Source organism: Ixodes scapularis, unplaced genomic scaffold (assembly GCF_016920785.2).
Source record: "Ixodes scapularis isolate PalLabHiFi unplaced genomic scaffold, ASM1692078v2 PGA_scaffold9__187_contigs__length_104089568, whole genome shotgun sequence".
Classification (NCBI taxonomy): Eukaryota; Metazoa; Arthropoda; class Arachnida; order Ixodida; family Ixodidae; genus Ixodes; species Ixodes scapularis.
In genome coordinates this window covers 67,785,460-67,808,913 of record NW_024609884.1, presented here as the reverse complement: position 1 = coordinate 67,808,913, position 23,454 = coordinate 67,785,460, and the positions used below count along the sequence as shown (strand labels likewise).

General features: G+C 44.8%; 1 protein-coding gene across 2 annotated transcripts in view; it reads right to left on the bottom strand.

Annotated features, from left to right (window-relative positions):
• The window catches only part of LOC115320180 (Kv channel-interacting protein 4), an 846,444-nt gene that overhangs the window by 110,050 nt on the left and 712,940 nt on the right, over positions 1-23,454 (bottom strand). The window contains exon 1 of one of the 2 annotated variants that reach the window (XM_040502826.2): positions 4,338-4,454. The exons of the other annotated variant lie outside the window; for it this stretch is intronic. Coding sequence (XP_040358760.1) covers positions 4,338-4,437 — 100 coding nt within the window. The 5' untranslated portion in view covers positions 4,438-4,454. Of the gene's footprint in view, positions 1-4,337; positions 4,455-23,454 lie in introns of those variants that run through there. 2 annotated transcript variants of the gene reach the window in all.

The window sequence follows — 23,454 nt, the reverse complement described above, 5'->3', positions numbered from 1 at the left end:
GGGCCCTCACTTTACAACTTTGTGCTTTATCAGTCACGCGCTCTAGCATTTTATTATGCTGCCATTTGTCATCACGAGACTGCCCAGTATAGTATACTGCACAACTTCACAACTTATAGACATCTACTTTTAGTGTTGCGAACATCGCATTTCACTAGCAAACTGAACTGTTTAACATGGTTTGAACGTGACGTCATCGCACTACATGCTGGCAGCCATGTGGATTTGTTCGTGCCGAGAAAAAAAAAATCCGGTAGTGCAAAATTCCTACTGCAGAAGGTTCGTGCTTAGTGCAAGGCATGTATTTGATAGACAACTTATTCTTGCTTGGTGCAGCGTCGTGTTAAGTCAATGGATCGTGGGAAAGTAGTGCCAAGCTCCCCGTATGGTCGCCATGTTGGTCAGTGAAATGAGCAATTTATCCTTGACCCCTCCGTCCTTGGTGAGCCGATCTAATATCGCTGGTGACAGGTAGCTTTACGGGGACGTTTCCTGTATACCGAGATTCTGTTTCCCACACACCGGCGAAACAAGCGTACATCTTCGTACCACCACCGCAGCCTGTGTCGGTGCTTGGAGGCACTGAAAAATAAGTTTACTGTTTTAAAACACGCAAGAACAATATAATTGTAAGAGATCCGTGGAGATGGGCACGGTTGATAAGTTGATTGCATACACAGTGCCAAAGACGCTTATATTGGTGAGGAACGCTTCCAGTACGATGATGCTCCGTGGTGATCTTGGCGCGACTGGTTTAGTACGACATTCTCGAAGCTTCGAAGATTTGAATGGAGCGAGATGGTGATTTCCATGGCAACGTAGACAGATTAGCCAATTGCCTTGCGAAATTCTGGTCGTCTGTATGTTAGTATCTGTTTGTGTCCGGCTAGCAGGTAGGGAAGGAAATGGCGCTACTTTTCGAGGATCCAGTGACTTTAGCGTCGTAAGGCACGGCGCGAGCGTCTGGCAGCACAAAAACGCGCTTTCTGGCAAGTGTGTTTCTGCAAACAGAGTAGTTCTTGGGGCCACGCTTTCTATTGTGCGCCGAAGATGCGAGACACAGGAACCTTTGCAACACAGTGTTTTTAAAACTAACCGCCTCCCCCCCCCCCCCCCCCCCCCCCCCCCCCGTTTTTTTTTTTTTTTTCTTCTTCTTTTTTTGTTGCTTCTTTAGAGTGTATGTTTTATTTCTGAGGGACTGCCTCCTCTGGTAAGGGCGGTTAATTCGACAATTATATTTGTGTCACATGTTAACAGTAATCCTCCATGGCTTTCATTTTGAACCCAAAAGTTGTGAAGTTTAAACAAAATGCGGAGGTGATCCAAGCTTGGGGGAGAGCTGGAGAACGACACTCCTGTGAGACAGAGTGGCTGCCAACGTTCGGCTCTCCCTTTGAGGCCACTAGGATCTTTATTTTCAAGTACCCCTCCCGTATAGATTTGTATTGTTATGTAATCGGATTAATAGGTCAAATTTAGCCCTTTTAATGCTTCTATTTTTGGGAACAACTTTCTGAGGCAGTTCAGCAATAACAGAACATGTTGGGAGGCCTCAATGATGTGTACATGCAAATTAGGACGTGCAAAGATTCTAATACTTTCAGTAAATACCGTTAAAAACTAATCGTCGACGTTGATAACTTGCAAAAACACCCATTAGTCTTCCTCTCCGCGCAGTGGCAGCCGCGGAAAAAAATGAAGGAAAGAAACAGCTTTCTGCACCTTAATTCGTGATTGGAACAACAAGCGGTCACGTGATTTGACGCTAATAATATACCGTCAGTGTTTATCATAGTCATGCGCTGGGGTTGGCAAAGCATGGAGCATGGGCTGAACTTCAGACATTGTTAGAGTTTGGCTATTCTCACCTTTGATTGAACACGAGCCATTACCCGAATGCTTGACGATGCTGATTGTCATGGACTCGAACACTCGACTCGGGCTCATGACAATCAAGTATGTTACGGTGTCACTGTACTTGCGGCGCCAGGTCGTGATGTCAGTGATGTCACGGTGTTAGCAACGCTAATAAATCTAGTGACGTTCTCGATTTAAATTGACTTCAATCAGTGAGTCACGTGACGTGACGCCACGGGGCCACGTGACGTGACATTACTTGACAGCATGTCTTGACATCATGACATCACCTGAGCAGGTTACACATGATTAATCATAATGCTAAAACAAAAGCACCACGAAGACCCATAATTTATCATACAATGCAATTCTGTAAATGACGATTTTATAATACAGAGAAATACAGCTGCCAATTTTTAATTCTCAAATATTAATTTTGAGATCATAAACAAAACAAAAAAATATTGGGAACCGTTTTTAACCTGCTACCGTTATTGTTTTTTTTCCGGTTCAGTTACGTTTCAGTTCCAAGATGGCGACGAAGATTTCGGTTCGGTTCGCTTTCGGTTCGGCTACAAATAACGGTTCGGTTCCGGCTCCGGTTTTCGGTTCGGTTTGGTTCCGGTTCGGCACCCTGCTGAGGCGTGTTTACCTACCGCCTCCCCCACTTACTGCCCTCTCTCTTCCTGTAAACCAGGAGACGTGAGGTCCATGCAAATGCGCCAACCAGAATGCTGAAATTGACCTTTTAATTGACTTTCTTCACAAGCTTTTCCGAATAGGTATTTCAGCAAAGGTGCTTGCAATCTGACGGAGGTTCATTGTGGAGGGAGAAGACGCCGTGTAGCTGAGCTATCGGTATCGCAATAAAAAAAAAAAAAATCCCAAGTGGTCGAAGTTAATCCTCAGACCTCCGCAGGGGCGTACCGGTTGCCCTTCGTTTGTTTGGCACGTAAAACCTCCAAGTTTAACTTCAATTAAGTACAATCTGTCTAAACGTTTGCCGTTGTCTCTTCAGCGTTATTTTATATCTACCTAATTATGCACCAACTAGCCCAGCAACGTATGTTACTAGATTACACTTCTGACTTCCAATCTTAAAAAAAAAGTATATAAGATATTAGGGCTTTGACACGACCGGTTTCTCTCCACCCTCATGTAGCCAACGGGGGGGAAAAGCAACAGTATTTTTAGTCCAGGGATGATAGTGTAAAAGTCAGTCGCGTGAAATGTGAACAACGTCAACTTCGAGCAAGAGAGCACAGGAACGCGGGAAGTCAAACATAGAAAGGTTGTTGCATCATGAAGAACCCGCGATAGGAAGTAAACGTTTCCGAATTCAGAGCTCCAGAGGGGTCAAATCGCCAATGTAAGTCGGACAATTAATTAATATTTGTTAGTTAACGTTTATTTGATTAAAATAAACATATGGTTCCAAATGGAAACTTGCTGAGCTTCATCGAAAACCACTAAATCCGTTGGTCTTAGGAAGATTTGGAGCGCGTGCGTGGGAAACGCGGTGTTGCACTAAAGTTATCACTCGTACAACAGGCACAAGGCTGACAGTAGGAAAACGCGAATGATAATACCACCGCGCGCTAGTCATACGCGTCTTCGCACAGCCAGCCTTGAGTCCGTTACACAAGTGATACCTTTACCGCAGCATCGCACTTCTCACGCGCTCCAGTTTGTTCTAATATTTACTGATTTAGTTGTTTTCAATGACGCTCAGCAAGTTTCTAATTAAAACCATCCGTATTTAGAAATTAATTAACAAGTTTTAATTAATCATCAAACTTATCGTGACAATTAACCTTCATATTATGCCCCCCCCCCTCCCCTGCCTGACCGTTTAACTCACCTGCACAGACATAAGTGTAGCTTTCCACGGCATCTATAAACAAAACTGTAAAGCAAATAATAATAAAAAAAACACCATGTATATAGCGTATCGGAAAAAGATGCCCTACACATATAGGCGCACAGAAACAGTAGGGAAGTGACGCGGGATGCCATATTCAGTGACTTGGTTCTATCATTTCTCCACGTAGAAGTTGGACTTGTTTTCGTCTTGAAATTCTTGCTGGCAAAGCGCTGCCAGCCTGGCGTCTGGTAGCAACCTTACTGTTTGCGTGACGTCAACGCCTCTTGCAACTGTGACGGCGATGTGTCAGTTGGCCTCTGCAATTCTGCACTCCTCAAGGAGCGCAGGAATGCCAGAAGCGACATTGTTTGCCACGGCTACGTCGCATCCTGTTCTGGATGACGAGTGGGACTCACGATCAGTACAAACGAAAACAGACAAACATTTCCATTTCGTGACTCCGAGAGGGGCTCGTATGGGAGGTCCGTTACAATATCGACACAATGATTTGGGTTCCGTGCACAAAGGGAGACCGCCGGCGGAGCGTGCCATCAAGCGGACCCTCTCGCTGTTTGCATAACACACCGAAGCATCAATAGTGGCGGCCGCTACTCACTGGGTGACTGCGAGCCTGTTGCCGAGATTGCCCTGCGCACATTTAGCTTCCGCACCGCGCTGCCCGAAGAATTGCCCCCGCTGGAGCCCAAGCTCTGCATGGTGGCACGCCGGAGCGCGGACTGGGACCACGGCTCGGAGCCCCTGCTCGCTGGTGCTCTATTTTGGGGGCTGAAGCGAGGAAAGGGGGCGCGGATTCTTGGGCGCTGCCAAGTGCAAAGGCCCGTCGTTTGCCGTACCGAACTGGCAGCGTGTGTGTGCCGAGGGGCTTGGGAGCACGCTGTGTCCCGAGTCACAAAGAAAGCTCTGTTGTCCTCGCGGAGCGTCGACATTGGCATCGGTACGCCTATAGTCATGCGTCGGTCTTTGCTACACACATTGTCGACACCTGCCTTCACATCTCTGCGCTAGTTGGTGTCAGATTAGGTCTACCTCTAACCTATAGCATACACCAGCTGCACGTCCGAAGTTCATGTTCAACAAAATCACCATCCGTTTATATTTGTCTTTATAAGCAAACATCAGATAATTTTCAGCAGGGATACACGGGTAACACGCCCGTAAGTTTTTTTTTTTGTTTTAATTAGTTTTGTCCGAATTATTATATCTTTCCGGAAAACCCCAGGAGACCTTGCAACGAGAGGAATTGTGGGGCTGTTCGGATGGACGCTCGTGCCGGCTCGACCGGTTCGTATATCACGGGAAGCTTATAAGGTTCTTGAGAAAAACGAGTTAGAGGTGAATCCTAAGGTATTTTTAACCCTTGAATCTGAACATCACGTTTGTTTTTCCCGAAGATGTAACTAAACGCGACAAAACACGAAAAACCTTCAATCAGTCGTTACGTCATAAAAAGGATCTTTCGGTTGCCAAGCGCCTGTCCCTCATGTGGACAGCGCGTGCAATTGCAAGCCTGCCAGGTATATTCCCCCGCACTGACACCAGTCATGACGTCTTTTTCTGATCTGTTTAAAAATACCAAGAGTGCGCGTGTATGCGTAACGCAAGTTCGTCTACTTTTTTTTTGCCGGCGTTGTGTGACGTCAGAATGTCAAGCTTTGATTGGCTCCGATAGAAGGATAGTGGGTAGGCCTCAAAGTAAGCTGCCTTGAGGCCTACCCACTATCCTTCATTCAGAACCAATCAGAGCTCGGCGTTCTAACGTCAAAAAACGCCGGCAAAAAAAAAAAAGAACCAGACGAATTTGCGCTCCACATATATCTATGATAGGCGCTGAAGATGCGCGAGAGCGGAGATTCCGAAAACTAATTTTATGACCCAGCGGTAACTTTGAAAATGATTTTCTGCAGACTTCATGCACCAAATAGACCCCTTTCAAAGGTCACGTACCGATTGAAAGAAAATCTTATCCAATGTACAATGTACAATGTACAACCGTCACCGCGGAACGCGCAAGTAGAGTGAGCGGGTAGCTTTGACTCGCGCTCCCGCTGCTCGAAGGCTCGTGCAGCGGGGGCGCAATCGAACGCCGGCAGCTGGCACTCGCGTCCGCCATAGTACAGGAATTCCACAGCTTCCAACAGAGGGAGCACCGTTGATATTCCTGATCCTGGAGGCCAAATGAAGGCGATTTAAGTGTTTTTACTCATATGCAGAACCTTTTCAGTTTCCCTTTAATGAACACTGCCTCCCTCTCTCACCAGGGTCTTGTCCTCTCTTCTTGCACTCTTCCTCGCCATTTGTGACTTTCTTATGTGGAAGTTTTTTTTCTCCGCATGAAAGCGACGAGCAGTTAGTCAGTATGCTCCTGGCTGGTTCCATTTTCAATGTTCATGCGTGCGGCGCGTGTTTGCTCGCTTTCCGAAGCGACGATCACGCGCGTGCTGGGCTGAGGACAATACACCCACAAAAGCGAAAAGCGAACCAAAAGCGATCACTTCATAATGATCGTCAATCGCTGCCTTTAAGCAACACGTCAAGCTCTCTGGCATAAAGCCAGCAAGCAAAAAAAGAAGAAAACTAAAAAGAGGAGCGACGTTTGACGCTTTCGGTGTTTCTGTTTCATTGAAGCGAGCGAAAAAAAACGTGCCAAAGTCTCAATACTCGAGCAACGAGAGACGACTGCGTACGAGGACGAGTGAAACACGCCACTTCGAGAGAAAATGACACATGGGGGCTCATGACCACGCGGCTCCACGCTCGTGAGAGCGACCCGCACACCCGTGGTGTAAGAAGGAGAAAAAAAATGAATAAAAGCATTTGAAATTCGGTACTCGCCCTCGCCAGGTCGTTGTTACATCGACCTCGATCGCCACCTCAGCAAACGTATACATGTGCCGCTGATGAAGAAAAATGAGAATGAATATCGTCCGTTGATGGGGACCATTGACCCAGACCCTTTGAAGCGATGTTGGCTCGAGAGAAAGAAAGAGCGCCAAGTTTATCAGCCAAGTTTGCCATACGGCCACACTCGATCAACGATGGTGCGCCACCCAACAACGCACGACAGCGCTTCTCCCCGATATCAGCGCGTGCAAGCGACAGGAGTGGCGCCCGCGCCTTCTGATTTTGTCACCACCGCCGTCATTGTTGTTAGTGCAGGGAACCGCCGCCTCATCTAACCCCGTAACATCAGCCGCGGCAAGATCAATCTTGTTCTGCTCGAGGAAAACTTGGCTGGCTTTTTGACGCATGGATCGATGAATTCTATACAGTTCACGTCACGTACGACCGCAGCCAACGCTCCGATGGAGCGTCAAAAGTGTATCATCATGGCGCTCGTCGTTTTTGCCCGTTTACCATCAGCGGCTAAACCAATAGCGCACAGTAAGCGTGCTGTGATCCCGCACATCTTTACTTTTTTTTTGTTTCGTTTTATGCGTGGTTAGTTCAGCAGCTGATAGCAAACGCCAAAAGCCGACGAGCGCGCCATGACGATGCGCCTTTGGTGCTGCTTGATTGGCTCCCGAGGATCGTAGCGTTGGTTGCGGTCAGACTTGAGAGGACATCATAGCAGCCGAAGCATTTCCTGTAGCAATTTTCTTATCTTCAGAAACTACTAAACCTATGCGGAGCGCAAGTTCGTCTGCTTCTTTTGCAGGGGTTGCGGTGACGTCAGAACGACGCCGAGTTCTGATTGGCTCTGATATAAAGATAGTGGGTAGACCCGAAGGCAGCTTGCTTTGAGCTCTACCCACTATCCTTCAATCAGAGCCAATCAGAGCTCGGCGTCGTTCTGACGTCACCGCAACCTTTGCAAAAGAAGCAGACGACTTCTCCGCATTGGCACGGGGGTGGTTGTATTCGAAAGTGAAAAAGAGATCGAACAGCTTTGCTTTGTTACATTTTTCGCTTTGATGTCTGTATTGCTTTAATTAAAATAAAAGAAGAGTCTTTTTTTTTAGGTTTTACCTTGAAGCGCCCCAAGAAGTAATTTACAGGATAAATGCAAATTTTTGTAACGGGTTGCAAAGTACAAGTTATTTGTGAATCGATAAGGGCTAAAGTATTTTCTCGGTGCATCGTCCACACGGCGTCGATTCTTGATCGGTATTCAAGCGTGCGAAGGCACACGAGACGCGGCACTTGGGCGTGCCAAAGCAGGCCCTTTGACCACGCCGCCTGACCGCGAGACTCACGTTCCAAGAGTTGTGACTTTTTCTTGCGGTGTTGGACTTTCGGAAACATTTCCACGGGTTCTCAGGGGCAGGTATAACCGTTTAAGCGCGCTCCGAAACAACACGTATTTCTAATACGTGCGCCGGAACATGTGTAGATTCCCGCTTCCGGTTCTGACGTCACCGCTCCATTTTTTTTTCTTGTACCGGCTCACGTATTTAGATTAAAACAGACAGCGCAAACAGACGGACCAGAAAAGAGAAGAAACACAATCGTTGCACTTACAACTGAAGTTCAAGCGTAAAGGCGCAAACCTATATACGACGACCAAACAAGAAAATGTACACACACATCCAATGAGACACCACTCGATTCCAGCACCATTATGGCGAATTCAGTTGTCGTGCAAGGGGAAACAGACGAGGCGTTCACCCAATTATCCTTTAGGCGCGCAATCCTCCCCCTTCGATGATTTCTCTAGTCAGGGCATCGCAGCTTCTAATGACTGAGCTTCTTCTTTTTTTTTTTATCTGCATCACACCCACAGTTACGACAATGAATGCCCAAGCGTCCTGATACCAGCCCGTTTACATTGTAACAGTGTTATCTCAACCTATCGTTCGGGCATCTGCCAGTCTGCCCTATGTACTGTTTACCACAGGAAAGCGGAATGGAATGAACGCCTTTTTGTGCATTCAACAAACCGATTTCGATGCTTCTTATAACATTCCAAAAGACCCTCCAACTGTAAGACCTGACATTTTTTTATAGCTTAGATAACTTCTTAGGGGCAGAAAAGAAAACATTAACGTCTACTCGATTTCCCATTTTCTTTAAGCCAAAAGAAACTATACACTGTAAAAAAAGCTTGCAAGCTTTTTTATTACAATTTATGTGTTTTCGTCTGTTTTTTTTTTTCGTAATTCTTTGTTTAAAAAATAACCTTTTTCGTTGTTAGTTCTTTCTGAAGAATTACTTAATTTCTGTTACCCGGCCTCGCAGAAAAACCCTTTCTCTTCATAGAAGTAACATAGTTTTTATTACAAAAAAGCGCATTCCCGTTCTGGAAGTTGTGAAAAAAACAAACAAACACAGTTTCTGTTTTTAGAAGTAACAGAGTTTTTATAAATGAGCGGGTTTCTGTTCTGGTTCGTGAAAAAGCAGCGTTTTTTCAGGTTTCAAGAAAAGTTTTACAGCGATCTGCTGGTATTTACCTCACCATTCAAGAGCTAAATATACAGAACAGCGGGAATATGCGGTACAATGAACACACACACATACAAACACAAAAAATAAGAGCAACGCAGCAGCCAAACGAATCACGCACCCTTGCATGCCACGTTGACCTGATCGCTATACAGGGTTTTTTTTTTTTTTTTTTTTTTTTAGCGGCACCAAATTTTTAAAAAAAGGGAACGTGAGATAGAGTAATTTAAGCCCTGGGGAAGTGTTAATGGCCATGGCGGCCTCTAGAAAAAATGTGAAATTAGGTAATTAGTTAGCTAATTAACAAAATGTTTTAACTAACTTTTAATTTTTTACTTGAGGGCACATAATGTATTTAGAGAATTGAAACTCGACCTCAATATGGTCTAGCCCTGTTATCAAAGTTTGATTAAAAAAATTGTAGTAGGTGTTACGAGGTCAAGAAATGTCACTTTGGTACACGGCGTCAAACCGAAACTAAACGAGAAAAAGCACCGGTAAAGTAATCGCTCCGCTCTTCCGGTTCCCGTGGATCGTCGTTATCGCAGCCAGCTTCGCCTAAGCAAGTGGAGCCGGCCGCGATAATAACAAATCGCATGCCCGAAAGGGTGAAGCGAAAACTTTACCGGCGCTCTTTCTCGCTTAGTTTCGGTTGGACGCCGTGTACCAAAGTGACATTTCTTGACCCCGTAGCACCTACTACAAATTTTTCAATCAAACTTTGATGGCAGGGCTAGACCATATTGAGGTCGAGCTTCAATTCTCTAAATACATGATATGCTCTCAAGTGAAAAATTAGAAAGTTAGTTAAAACATTTTAGTTAATGAGCTAACTAATTATTTAATTTCACCTTTTTTCTAGAGGCCGCCATGGCCATTAACACTTCCCCAGGGCTTAAATTACTCTATCTCACGTCCCCCTTTTTTTAAAAAAAATTGGTGCAGCTAAAAAAAAAAAAAAAACACCCTGTATATGGTAACCTTATTTTTGAATTCGACTTAGCCGGGGCCTGCGACATTTCTCGCATAAGCACATAGAGGCTGATCAAATATTACTTCTACTTAATATTTCTTTGACATTTTCACAGTAATTAGTTTTATATCTTAAAGGGAAGCTACGGAGCTTCTTGGAAAAAATGAGTTAGAAGTGAATTCTAGTGTATTTTTACCCCGTAAACCCGAATACCCAAACCATTTGCTGCGTAAGTATTGTTAAACGCGAGAAAAACGCGAAAGACAGTCGCTGTCCGTGACGTCAGCGACGGATCTTTTGGCTGCCCAAGGCTAGGGGGGCGGGGCTTCAGCCCTATTTTGAAATTGCTCTTGTGGCTCTCCGGCGCGTCGCATTGAAATATAATTTTGATATCTGTTATTTTAAAGGCCAAATGAACGCAATTCAAGCGTTTTTTCTCAAATGTAGAAGTGCCCCATCTTCCCTTTAATTCACCGCCTTTAGAAAAGCCGTAGTAAACTAATTAACTAAAATAAATTTATTAATCTTTAATAATCATTCGATAGATTATGGTGAAAATTCAGCATTGCTGCTGATTTCTATTAGAGGCTATAGGAATGATTGGATTATAATTAACTCTTCAATTAGCGCGACGATAAATCCCCCCTTCTAACGTCTTTCGAGCTCCAAAACACACAGGGAAGATACGGCAGTCATGTAACCGGCAAACCCTTTTTAAAAAGAAAGAAAAAAAAAAGAAAAAAAAAAAGATTGTTTGATTTGAAATTAAACTACCCGATTTCGCCGTGACGTGTCGCAGCTATCGCTGCGACTGTACTGTAGATTAGCACAGGGCTGCTGAGATTTCATATACTACTGGGTTGTAAATGCGAGCAGCGGAGCACGTGGCCTTCGACACATGATGCTCCTAGCTGCGCCTCCTAAGGCCTTTAAAAACTTAAAAAAAAAACAATAAAAAAAAAAAACATCTTTGCGGGTTGGAGAGTAGGGCGTTGCCAGGGTGTGCATCGAACAGCACAACCCAAGCGTCGACGCTCGCCGGTGGTGCGCTGGAAGTTTCATCCCAGCCACTTTCGTTTGCTCGGCACGAGCCATGCGAGGAAGTTCGCCGCTCGAAGCAGGAGCAAGCTGCTTGCGCGCGAGTTCGTGTAGCATGACCGCAACGTCATGCTCCCTCCTAACCTGCGCCGGTTCTTTTTTTTTTTTTTTTTTTTGTGGACAGTATAGCAGAAACTGTGCAACATTCGGGACAGAAGAACAAGAGGGGACTCAAGAGGGTTGCATACACCTAAGTGAAGTCAATTTCTCGGCAGACTTTTTTATAAACCAGCTTCGAGCGATCGCCCTGTGTCCCCTTTAGTTCTTGTGTCTCGTGTGGCGCTTGGATTGCCGAAATTCGGGTACACCGGCTCCGGCATTCACCAAATATTTTAACGAAATACACTAACCTTATCATAGGGCACTTTAAGCAGACCGTTACCGTGTTCCGCGTACCGCACTACCGCAGCCTTTGAAGCATGCCAGGGGCGGTGCAACAATTTGCGGACTTTGGCTAATTAATTGCGGGAATTGATCCCGGCCACATATAAAACGAAGGACCGAAAACTATTCTTTCCTGCTTGCCCTAGTTTTCATTAAAAAAAAAAATAAAAGAAATTGGTATCTCTGGCACCCCTCAACTCAACTTTGAAGCGGCACCAGCTTCGCCTGTGACGTCATTCGGAGTGGCGTTGGTTTCCGCTTTCCGGTTGGGTGCTTCTTAGGGGTGTCGCGAACCGGCCGCGGTTCGAGTTCGACCAGGTTCGACTTTTTCGAACTTTTAGTGGAAAGTTCGTCGAACCTTGTATTGAGGTTCGACTCGTGTGCGCATGCGCGACAGGCTGGCTAGTTGGCTTCGGATTGGATGGTAATGGCTAAGAGATGAATTAAGTGCAGCACTGATCGGCTATTTTAGTCAATACAGTACTAAAATTTAAGTTATTAACTTCTTCAGTGAATTGAATTAGTTTCTTTTAATTGGAGCTGTTCACACAATAAAATAACCCTTTGCATAAAAAAAGAAATTCTCCAAACCTAGACATGCTTGTATCAAGGTCTGGCCACACTGTCCACAAAGTCGAACCGGTCGAATCTGGTGAAAAGTTCGAAGGTTCGTCGAACCGGTTCGACCCAGTCGTACCCCGAAAGTTCGACCAAAAAGTCTGGTTCGACAAAAGTTCGCGACACCCCTAGTGCTTCTGGCTTCCGTTTCCCTAGCGCTCGCCGGCTCGCCAGACTCGCCGCTCTCCCGCCTCTCCCGCTCTCCCGCCGATTCCCGACCAACATGGCGGCATGGGCGGACGGCCTGAGCGACGTCGAGCGCAAGATGCTTGCGACGCGGCGGGCAGTCGAAGTCGAAGTCGAGGTCGAGACACCAGGAACAATAACGACACCACGATACTACGGACCACGATCAACGCACTCCGTCGAGCGAGGGAAAGACAAAACGTCCGGGTTGCTCGTGTAGCCGCCGTAGGCGCCTCGGGCGTCGACGGATGACGGCGACGGCATGTTTTGTTGACATGCGGTAGATGGCGCCACAAATAATTCATACCCTTTAAGCGGCAATATTAGGCTTTTGAAGCGTTTCTGCATGCCTAAACAACAAGATTTTTTTTTTAAATTTAACCTTAAATCAAGCTTACAATTGCCTAACACTATCACTTACAAAAAACACTCCGAATGACGTCACACCGCAGGTTCCATTTGCGGCCACCATGTGGCAGCAGGTTGGGAAAAAAAAGCGTTTTTTATTTTACGATTACGCAGCGAAATAGAGGTATTTTGGGGTATGGTGGCACTTTTTCTCTTACTTATGCCGAAGTAAACAATATAAAAAATACAAGCTGCACATTCGTTCAGTGTTAAAATCATTGCACCGCCCCTTTAACCTTTAAGCGCGGGCATCGTGGTCGCGGTATCACCCGGGCGAGCGCTTGAAAGCATGCTTCAAAGGCTCCGGTAGTGCGGCACGCGGAACATGGTAACGGTTTCCCTATTGACAAGTCGTTATTGAAAAGCCACATTTTAAGGCAGCCAAAATCACGTTCAGCGAGCCTATGAGATGATTACCCCGTTTGTCAAAAGCGTGAAATAGAAATTAGTAGGTCGTTCGTGCACGGAAGACCTATGGAGCTAGATTGACGTTAGTTATCAACACCACGCAGATGTCCTCGTGACTAACCGAAAGAGCATATGGCTCCTGCAAAATAGTGCGTATTAAAAAATGCGGAATAAAAATGCACAACAATCAAATAAACGGTCAAATTAGGAGGGAGCGTGACGCTGCGGTTATGCTCCAACGCAAGCTTCCTGCTCCTGCTGCAAGCGGCGAGCTTCCTCGCGCGGCTCCTTCGAGTTAACGAAAGTGACTCTGACGGAATTTGTAGCGTACCACAGACACAGCGTCGAAGCTTGGGTTGTGCTGGGCGAGGGTCGAATACATCGGTGTAGGACCAGGGCCGGTTTTCTCGAAGCGATGGTAAACCCATTTTGGTAAACCACGGTGCCTAGGAAGGGAAAAGTACCTAGGTACTGTAATAAACGGCTGGATAGAGAACAACAATAATTCTTTTTGATTGGGCAATAAGATGCGCCATCTATAGGTGAAACAATTGCCAGTCATTTTGTTTATCCTCTTTTTCCGCTGGTTGTCATCGATCTAGTATGGTATTTTAAGTCAAAATATAGTAATGTTGTACTTGAAGACCAATTTATTTGCTTCCGATGGTACGAAGAAATTTTAGATACTATGCTAGTGTTTGTCGACGAATATTCGAAAATGTAAGAAACATTTCCTTCAAAATGTTTCGCCATAAACAACGCATACCTTTCCCGTGTTCCTTCCAGTCTGGCAACGCCGGTGCTGTAGTCTCGTTTTTGTTCCTTGCGACGCACGTTTCTGCGATTCCTGCTGATCTCAACTGTTTGCCCTCTCTTCCGTTTGCCCAACGGATCTACCGGTGACGAGAAGCTAAGCTTCTCGTCACCGTTGAATTGCTGGCCACCGGGGATATGTAGAAACCTCGATGCTGTCGGCATACTGTCGGCGCATCGTGAACAAAAAAACAGTACAATGTCTCAGCTGTTCACCCGGAACGAAGACTTTATTGAGGATAACCCCCTTTCTCCGCAAAGTAATCGCTGCTCACGAGTTGGCGTGCATAGTGTAACAAATTAAACGTCTTATTATAAATATATACCAACACTCGTTCGCAAAACATTTTTTTACTCACCATAAAAACACTTGCAAGGCTTATGTACCGTCATATGTCTTGGATCCCGGACTGCTGAAGAGTGATGCGTTCGCGGAATGCTGCCGTTGGTTAGTTTAGTAGTCCCTCTGAACTATCGCTTTGCTTGACGTGCTAATAGGTTGATGGTGCGTCATTAATATAACAGCCGGATCGAAATGAATGCTCAGCAGAACCAAGCAGAACTATTAGCCCTCATTAAGCGACGCCGCGGCCATTTTGCTTCTAGGTACTGCTCCTCCCTCGGCGCCTCTGCTCTTCCAGTCACGTGACCTAGAATTCCCCCTTCTAGGGACAATAGTTAACTTCAAACCACGGTTCGCGTTCGAGAAAACGGGCCCAGGACGCACACCATCGCAGCGCCCGACTCTCCAACCCGCGGATTTAGCAGTTTCCATGGCCCCCAGGAGGCGCAGCCTGTGTCGACGGCAAGGCTGTCTGCTGTTCACATTTCATTCGAGCCAGATTGTACTATACCATGTATAGCGAATAGGAATGCGCACATAATCGATTAACCTACTATTAATCAATTAATGCTTCAATCACGATTTTTTTTTACCGATTAATTGGTAAATCTTGGCTAACAAAAACAGTTAACATTCAACGCTCTCACTACACTGACGTGGACGAGTATACCACTATTAAGGTAAACTTTAGGCGAAAGTTTGACCTAAAGTAAACTTAGGGACAAAATTTGCAACTCCAAATAACTTGATAAGGTTATACGTGTCCCAGCCAATTCAACGCCTTGCGAGTGTCCTTTTTGCGCAGCAGAAACTATTGTGAACATTAGAGGGTGTTCGCTATTGCCGGAGAATATCAACGAACCTCTTTGCTTCCGCGGCTGAAGTAATCATTTGTGAGTGTGGGTATCTTTTGGCGGTTCTCAACTACATTTCAAGGTTGATTTAAATTCCGAAATTGCACATTGTGCCGTTTATCACATGTTCAGCAAAAGCGAACAACTTAAAATTTACTTTTTTGGACTATTATGCACAATGAAAAAAAAAAACGATTAATCGATTAATCAATCGATTAAAGGGTGGCGATTAATCGGGTTACAAATTTTAATCTCAACCAGCCCTAATTGCGATCAAACAATCCTTCCTAAAATAATTTCTTTTAGTGAGGAAAGTTCTGCATTTTTTTAGTAATATAACTTTGTTTACCTTGTTTATTCACCAAAAAATGTTTGGGATGTGGGAGTAACAGGAGCTTTCTTTTTTTACAGTAACGGGATGTTTTGTAGTGTTTATTCAAGAGAAAATGGCGTTTTTTTTAGTGTAATACAACTCTCTTTTTTTTTTTCTTACTGATTATACAAGTTTTCGGTTTTTGCTGTTTATTTACCAAACACTTGGGTCCTTGACGAATATCATAAGCCCTGTTCTTTATTTTTTTGCTCACCTAATAAAGGCGCACACAAGCCATGGTGGGGACCTTTCTGGGTGAGTATGAGGCCCAATAGTTAATGGCGTCCACGTGTTGCCAAATGACGAGAACATTTAGGACTACAAGAGTTTTGTCCTGGAACGAAGTACTCCTGGACGGTTTTAATAAAAAAAAACTTATCAAAGGTGTGATATTTGATCTACCGCAAGGCAACGGGCGCGTGTTGGAGGCGGAGTTTTAACTGAATGCTTATCCTGACACCGAATTTGGCTTCAATAACAAAGAAGTACACCGTATTCGACGTCGTTGCTCGTCCTAACATCGGCACCGGTGGGGGCGTAATGTTAAAGGGGCCATGAAACGAATTTTGGGTTGGGATGAATGATTTTAAATTGGGACTTTACTAATCGCATATCGTTTAGTTGGCCAAAAGAAAGAGGCTAGAAAGTCCAAAGCCAGCTTTTCGGTACGAACATTTGAATATATAGGGGACTATTTTGTACCTTCTTGCCTTCGAAAGCTCTCCGCCTTTTCACTATGATACATCCGCCGTACCAAAAGCGCGTCACGGGCGCCAAACTGACGTCAGCAGGGCCCAGCTCACGCATTGGACACGAGGACTGCGTCACTCGGGCGTATGCGCTCGTCAACAATCAATCCGTCGACGAATATTTGGATTCGCGTTCGTGGCCAATAAGTGCCCTGAGGGAACTTATTGTCACTGGGGAATGACAAGTTCTATGGTGTGCATAGGAAGCACGGTGAAACCTAGGAGTCATCGCACCGGTGCCGAAGGAATGTCACGACCACGTGATTTCACAATTCGCATTTGAGTTGAGGATTAAAGCTAAGGAGGAAGAAGTAGAAAAATCGTTTCATGACCCCTTTAACTACTCACGTGGCGTAAAATGACAATAAAAAAAGGAGATGCAGCCTTCGTCTACCGAAATACGATTGAAGTCTCAGGAAGCAGTGAGTGTGCACGCTCGTTTCGGGTTCTCAGATTGCTTTTACTACCCCAGCTTTTCCTTTTATGCGCTACCCGCGTCAACAAAAGCCGAATGCTCGCCAAAAGCCCGCGACTCACGCAGTGCTTGCCGGCACCAAGGAAGCTCAGTTTCCGGCAATTTATTTTCGCGCAATAAAACCTCCGTGCCACGCGTGTGTAATAGCGCGGGCGCCACATCCACGGGCAGGGCTGTTTGAATAACACGTAGGGTTATATTACGAGCACATATCGCCGGAAAAGCGCCCTGGAGGGGAAGTGAACAAAATTGCGGATTGTTTTGGTGTCGCCTGAAAAAAATATATATATTGTACGTATAGAACACGTACAAAAGCGTTTGTAAGCAGAGCCAACAAAACCCGCTAAAATTCTCGGTACCCCCCAAATGTAGTGAACGGCGGGCACATTCTTGGTGGCGGCGTGCGAACGTACGTTTTGTCGTTGCACAAAAGCGCATTCCACGTTAAAGATAAGACTTTGTAAAACTGTACAGTCTATCACAACAGGAAGAACTCCTTCGCCAAGGCAATATGTGGTGCGGCGCTAAGCACATTTTCACCGGAGGCACTTTGTTTTAAAGAGATGCTGAACCGAAATTTGAATTTTGCAAAAAACAATGCCGCAGAAGCGTTGAACGAGACGCTCCGAACTCTAAAACATCACTCATACATCGATATCCCAAACGGATGGCCGTATTTTTGGAAGAGAAGGGCGCGATCAAGCGAGGACCCTGACGTCGCGATTCTTCCCGAACAGTTGAGAATGAGGGGAAGCGGCCTCTCTTCTCTCCTCCTCGCTTCGGTTCACCTGCTCGAGCAACACATCCTAGATAACAACAAAGCTGTAGTGATGATAGAGATGTCGTCATCAGCGAAGGCCAACGCTGGTCACTGATTGGACACGACGATTGCGTCAACGTTCGGCGCAAACTTGACTCGAAGACGAGCGCGGACGCAGCACTCGTTCCCAGTCTGTGATTAGTTTTGGCCTTCGCTGGTAACGCAAAAATGTCAGCACTACGGCCTTGTTTTCTAGCCGGAAGAGAAGAGGTGAGCGGAAGAGAATCGCGGGCGTCACATGTCTCGTCGGCTTCGTCGGCCGTATTCAAATGCGAACTTCTTTACCGAAAATACGGCCACCCGTTAGGGATATTGCTGTATGAGAGATGTTTCTGGGTTTTGCAGCGTCCCGCCTATCGCTCCTGCCTTGTTTTGTGAGTTCCTAATTTCGGTTGAGCATCCCTTTAAAGCGGCCATATCTAACAATGCTTGAACTGGTTTGGAATTTGCGCTGAGACGGTCGGAGCTCATCAAATGTAGAAACACGAAGGGAAAAAACTTTTTTTTCTCGAAATGCGATTTATTTTGGGAGTCTAAGCAAATTAAAGTTAAGCAAAACATTTTAGCTCAGTGACGTATTCTGGACAAATCATTGATTGCAGTGTTGGAGCGAAGCGGCTGGCTAATTGACTGCGGGTTAGCTTCAGGGCTGCCGCACCGAGGACGGGTACACCGTACGCATCGTCGCCGTAGTGTGTTGCATGACCCTAGATTCAGGCTCCGAACGCGATCGTGCCGACGTCGTCCACTGCACCGCGCCCCACTCGCCACGCCGTGCTGAGAAGAGCCCGACGAAACCGAGTCCAGCGCGGTCTAGCGTACTCTGCTTTACATTCATTCCGCTTCCGCTGATCGGTAACAACGTGATCGGTGTAAGCGAAGCAGCGATTCGGATCAGGGGTTAGCTGCACCGTGATGGGTTCAAAGAAGAAGAAAATGATGAGGCTAACGAGTTCAAATAAATATTTATTTTCGGCCGAATGTCACACAAATGTCGGCGGAAAAAGATCACAATACCGCGCCCGTCGAAGCAGCTCGGCACGAATCCGCCGGCCGGCTTTTATGTAGACGAATCGACACTTGGCATTTGTTGTTTTGAGCGGGAACGGCTGCCGGTATACATAACTTAAACATGAGGTAGTCCTCATGTTTAAGACCTAACGAGCCGTTCGGCTCGTTAGGCCTACGAAGCTTCTCGGGGTAGCACCAGTAGCACGTGCGGACTCGTCCAACCGAGCGCACTGATGTGGAAACCAGCACAAAAAAACAAAACAAAAAAAAACAGGAACACCAAACTGACCGGTGAGAAGAGCCAGCACGCGACACACGGAAAGAGCAGATTTAAATTGCAGAAATAACAGATAAGTGTCCCACTGGTTCTGCTGTTCCGACATCCCAAACAACGATTCCCGAATAAGGCTGATGGGGCGATCGCGGGTGGGCCGAAAAGCTGGTTCGCTGGTGCCACCGCCACCGCTGCTGAAAAAAGGGCGTATCAATAATTGCTTTTTTTTTTTTTTTTTTCTGCGCATTTGACGCATTTTTCCTTCTTTTTTAAACTTTTTTCGCAAAAAACACAAAAGAACACGACTTTTTAAAAGAGTAACGATACTTTACGAAGCGATGCACTTTATTTATATATATATATATATATATATATATATATATATATATATATATAAATACTGACAGCTCTTGACAAAGCTGCCAATCCCAAAGTCGACCGTAAAACGGAACTGGAACATACTGGAGCGCCACCAGACGTTGCGCAGCTTTTGCGTGATCTAATTCAAATATGATGCGATATTTTGTTGTTGCTACTTGTTCCCTGAGTAGCCCCACCCACTAATGAGGTACTAACATAAAAAGCGCAGGCGCTCAAACCAAAGAAAGATCAATTTCTTTTCTCACCCCAAGCAGTGTGGGCCTAGCCAAAGCCAGCAGAGCCACCTAAAACTGCTTCGTCGAGTGGGTCTTTAATATTGTTGGAGAATGTACGATTAACACGCTTCATAATTTTCTCGTTGCGATTTGAATGCAATTGCTTTCGAACAAACGCCCCATCTGGCGACGAATCGACGGTAGCACGCGTTGCTCTCTGGAGCTCAGCTCGAGACGGTTACGATATGCGGTCGTCTACGTTCAAGAGATGGCAAGATCCTTCAAAAGCTGCCGAGGAGTTGAGCTCTGGCGACTAGATGTTTTTTTGTGGCGCCACCTCGCGGGCGCACCCCTGTGACGAAGCTAGTAGGATGCGAGCAGACGACAGGCTCTGTCAAAGCACGGAGTGGCTATGTTAGTTTGCATGTATGGCGACTAAAAACGGTCTATTTATTAAAAAAAACGTGTATGACGTTTTTGTGAGTCATTTTTCTAATGAATAATAGCGCCTCCAAGTTGCTTTTAATATTAAAGAAAAAAACAAAAAAAAACTTTAAAATATTCAAGGACAAGCCTGGTGCTTCACACTACAGCTTGCGCGGCTGTCTAAGGTCTATTCGTAACCTCCCTGATTTTTTTTTTTTTTTAATTTTTAATCTGTGGAGGCTGCTGTAAAAAGAAAGGTTTAGCATTCACCAGAGTAAATGAGGTGCTGTCTCCTTAGCTGTGCAAGCGCGCACAGTTCTGTTGCAAAGCGCCGCACACTTGTTTAAGCTACATTGAGCTTGCCGATAGGGACGCTTCTATCCAAGTGTAGCTCGACAGTTGCTGACGAACGAATGCTCGTTAGCAACTTAGGTTCGATTAGCTCCTCCCGCATCGAATACGTGGCAAAAAAGTTTGTTACATCGCGACTTCTGCTCGAAAGAAAAGCAGAAATTTTAATAAATTCTTAAGTTGTCGGACATGGCCCTGCAAATTCAAGAGATTCATTAATTTGTTCTATCCAATTTTTGCTAAGAATTGTTTAGAAATTTAAAATCGCTCGCTGAGAAGTGCATCACGCTTACGCGATTTTGGGTCCGCAAAATTAAACATACGAACGGTAGCAATTCATAGCAGGTGTAACCTCATTTTGTGGGACGCTGAAGTGTCACCGACTTATTAGATTTAAGACGTCGATCGCGAGGGGGTCTGGCATGTTTCGCGTCGATCGGGTGAATGAGCAGGGATTTAATTAAAACGACTCCGGTAGCCAGCATGCACCGCTTGTTCCTCCCAGTTATTCTGAGGAAATATTTGTTCATTGGTCTACAAAAAAAAAAAGAATCAACTTGAACTAACTTGAAGCGACCAGCACTCGGAGAACACATTGGAACCAACATGATACACGGAGTCGCTTTCACTAAAGTGTTTACTACACACGCGAGAGGTTCTCGAATTTCGCTTTCTGTTTTTAATTTGATGAGACATTTTTCTCTCAGTTTTATTTTGTCCGTATCATAATATTTTTTTTTAAACCATCCTATTCGCCGTGGTAGGCGTTGTAGTGGGATAAAGGGCTGGATATTCTATTTTCGTCATCCAGCTTTTTGTACTGGGGTAGGGAGCAGCACACCGCCATCCCAGCGCTTCGACATGTCAGCGCCAAAACTGTTTGTTAGCGCGACTACACGTGCAACGGTTTCAAGCTTTGGTAAAATCTCTTACTACAAATATCCCTTCACCAATGAAAAAAAAAAAAAAAAAACAGAACGCGTGAAACAGGCTTTGCCGCGCGTTACCCAAACAGCGCATGAAGCGAGCTGACGAGCCGAGGGATCCAAGATCTGTGCGGTCTGTCGCAGTCTGTCCTACCCGTGACGTCACAAACGGTGATGATGATAGTTAGAGAAGCGCCCCCTGTTGTTCGCACACGCCGCCCCTCACTCGAGAGACGGGTGAGCGCCTCCGGCTATAGGGCGGCCCACGGCCGCGGCCACGCAAAAGCGTCCATAGGAGCAATCTCGAGATTGCCGCCACGGTGTCGTTTAGTGGACGCGCTACAACGCTAATGAGAAAGCCTCCAGTCCTGGCTGCCCCATTGCCGAGGCGCGGCGCGCAAGCTGGCAGTGAATGCCATCTCACATTCCGCTTGGTGAGGCAGGCTCGCATTTCTGAACGGTCGAGTACTTATGGAGGGAGTTTTCATAAACCTGTTTTGCACTAGGTTGTAGGTTGTGAATCTCTCTCGCCATCCTTGCTTACGGGTCAACTGCACGCAGACGATCATTTACTTGCGCTGTACGTGATTCGTGTTAAGTCTCACAAGCATGGTCGTCGACGTTGGAACTCGGAGAGCCCTATGGATTACTGGCGACGGACCGGCCATTCGAGCGCCAGCTTGTCTTCACCGCTAACAGCACTACGAGTTAATCACAATCAAAACAAGAGGAAAACACTGCCACTGTACACAAAAAACAAAAAAAAAAACAAAAAAAACAACAACATAGGGATTTGATTTAGGCCAGATTTTGAAACAATATAAACGCATTCTTTTTTTTTTTAACATGATGTAGTTGCAATTTTAATGTTTTACAGCACTGCCATTTCTGACAACACATAAGCAATAAGAAGACAGAGTTTCCCTTCATGCTTCCCTTCGTGTGAGTGCTGCTTTCGTTTGGGCTGCAAAAAGTTGACATCAATTTCAGAAAAACGTGCAAGCTTATTTCGTCTTTTAGTACCTTGGAAGTAACTCAACGATGATGAGGTTATGCTTTCTTCGGTTTTTCGTTCTGGGAACTTGATTGACAGATTACCGACGACAACTGGTGCCGGGCCCGCGGGAAAGTAACCCCGCCATGTCCCTTAAACTCGTAAGTTTAGCTTGAAATAATCCGCTTTTTTTTTTTTTTCACACCCATACATAAATAGACATTTAAAACTGAGTTACCATGCAACAATCAAAATGAGGATTATTTAGTTCCTAATATTTAGATAACGATTACAAAACCAAATGTAAAATTGTCGCACCGATTATAATTACAGCTTTGCGTGGTCACGTCGGCGCAGTTTTATTCAAACGAGAAGACTATTTAAAGAAATAACAAACATTTATAAACTTGCCCTTGTGCGCTGGTTCCCCGTTTGAATTCATCTTAGTTTTTATTTTCAATAATCTTCAGTGAACATTTGAAACAAAAAGAAAGCGCTTTTCCATTCAGTTACCCATATTTTATAATAATCATAAAAAAAACTAATGTAATTAAATTACTTGGACAAAACCTTGAGCACACCGAAATCAACTTAAAAAGGCTAGACTAAATGCATTTGAAGGTTCATTTAAACCGAAAGGGAATAAAATTGGGAGAATGAATACCTACCCATAAGACTTGGAGCTGGAAATTTAATATAGTCTCCTGATATGTAATTCATTCACATGCTCGAAAAAGTATAAATGAAACAAGATCTTGTAAGATCGCGCGGAAGAGTATAATATATTCAAGTTATTAATTGGTGAAATCAGAAAGTTTCACAAATAGGTGTTCTGTACAATGGTCTCTACATTCAAGAAATAGATGTTTACTCTTAAAACATTCGGGGCTATATATATATATATATATATATATATATATATATATATATATATATATATATATATATATATATATATATATATATATATATATATATATATATATATATATAAAAAAAAAACTTGGTTGCTTTATAAAAAAAAAAATGCGCGTTAATTTTTTTTTCTTTTTAATATAATATTGCGATTGGCGTGAACGAGTCCAAAGACGCAAGAATCACGAGGAATAGCTACTGTGCATAGAGCGTAGAAAATTTAAACCACGTATGTATGTTCTTCTTTACTTTTTTTTAGCAAACCCTTATTAAAGCGGTACTTAACGAAATTTCAGTACCCATTTTACAGTGTAAATGTCAACTATGTTCTGGCAACT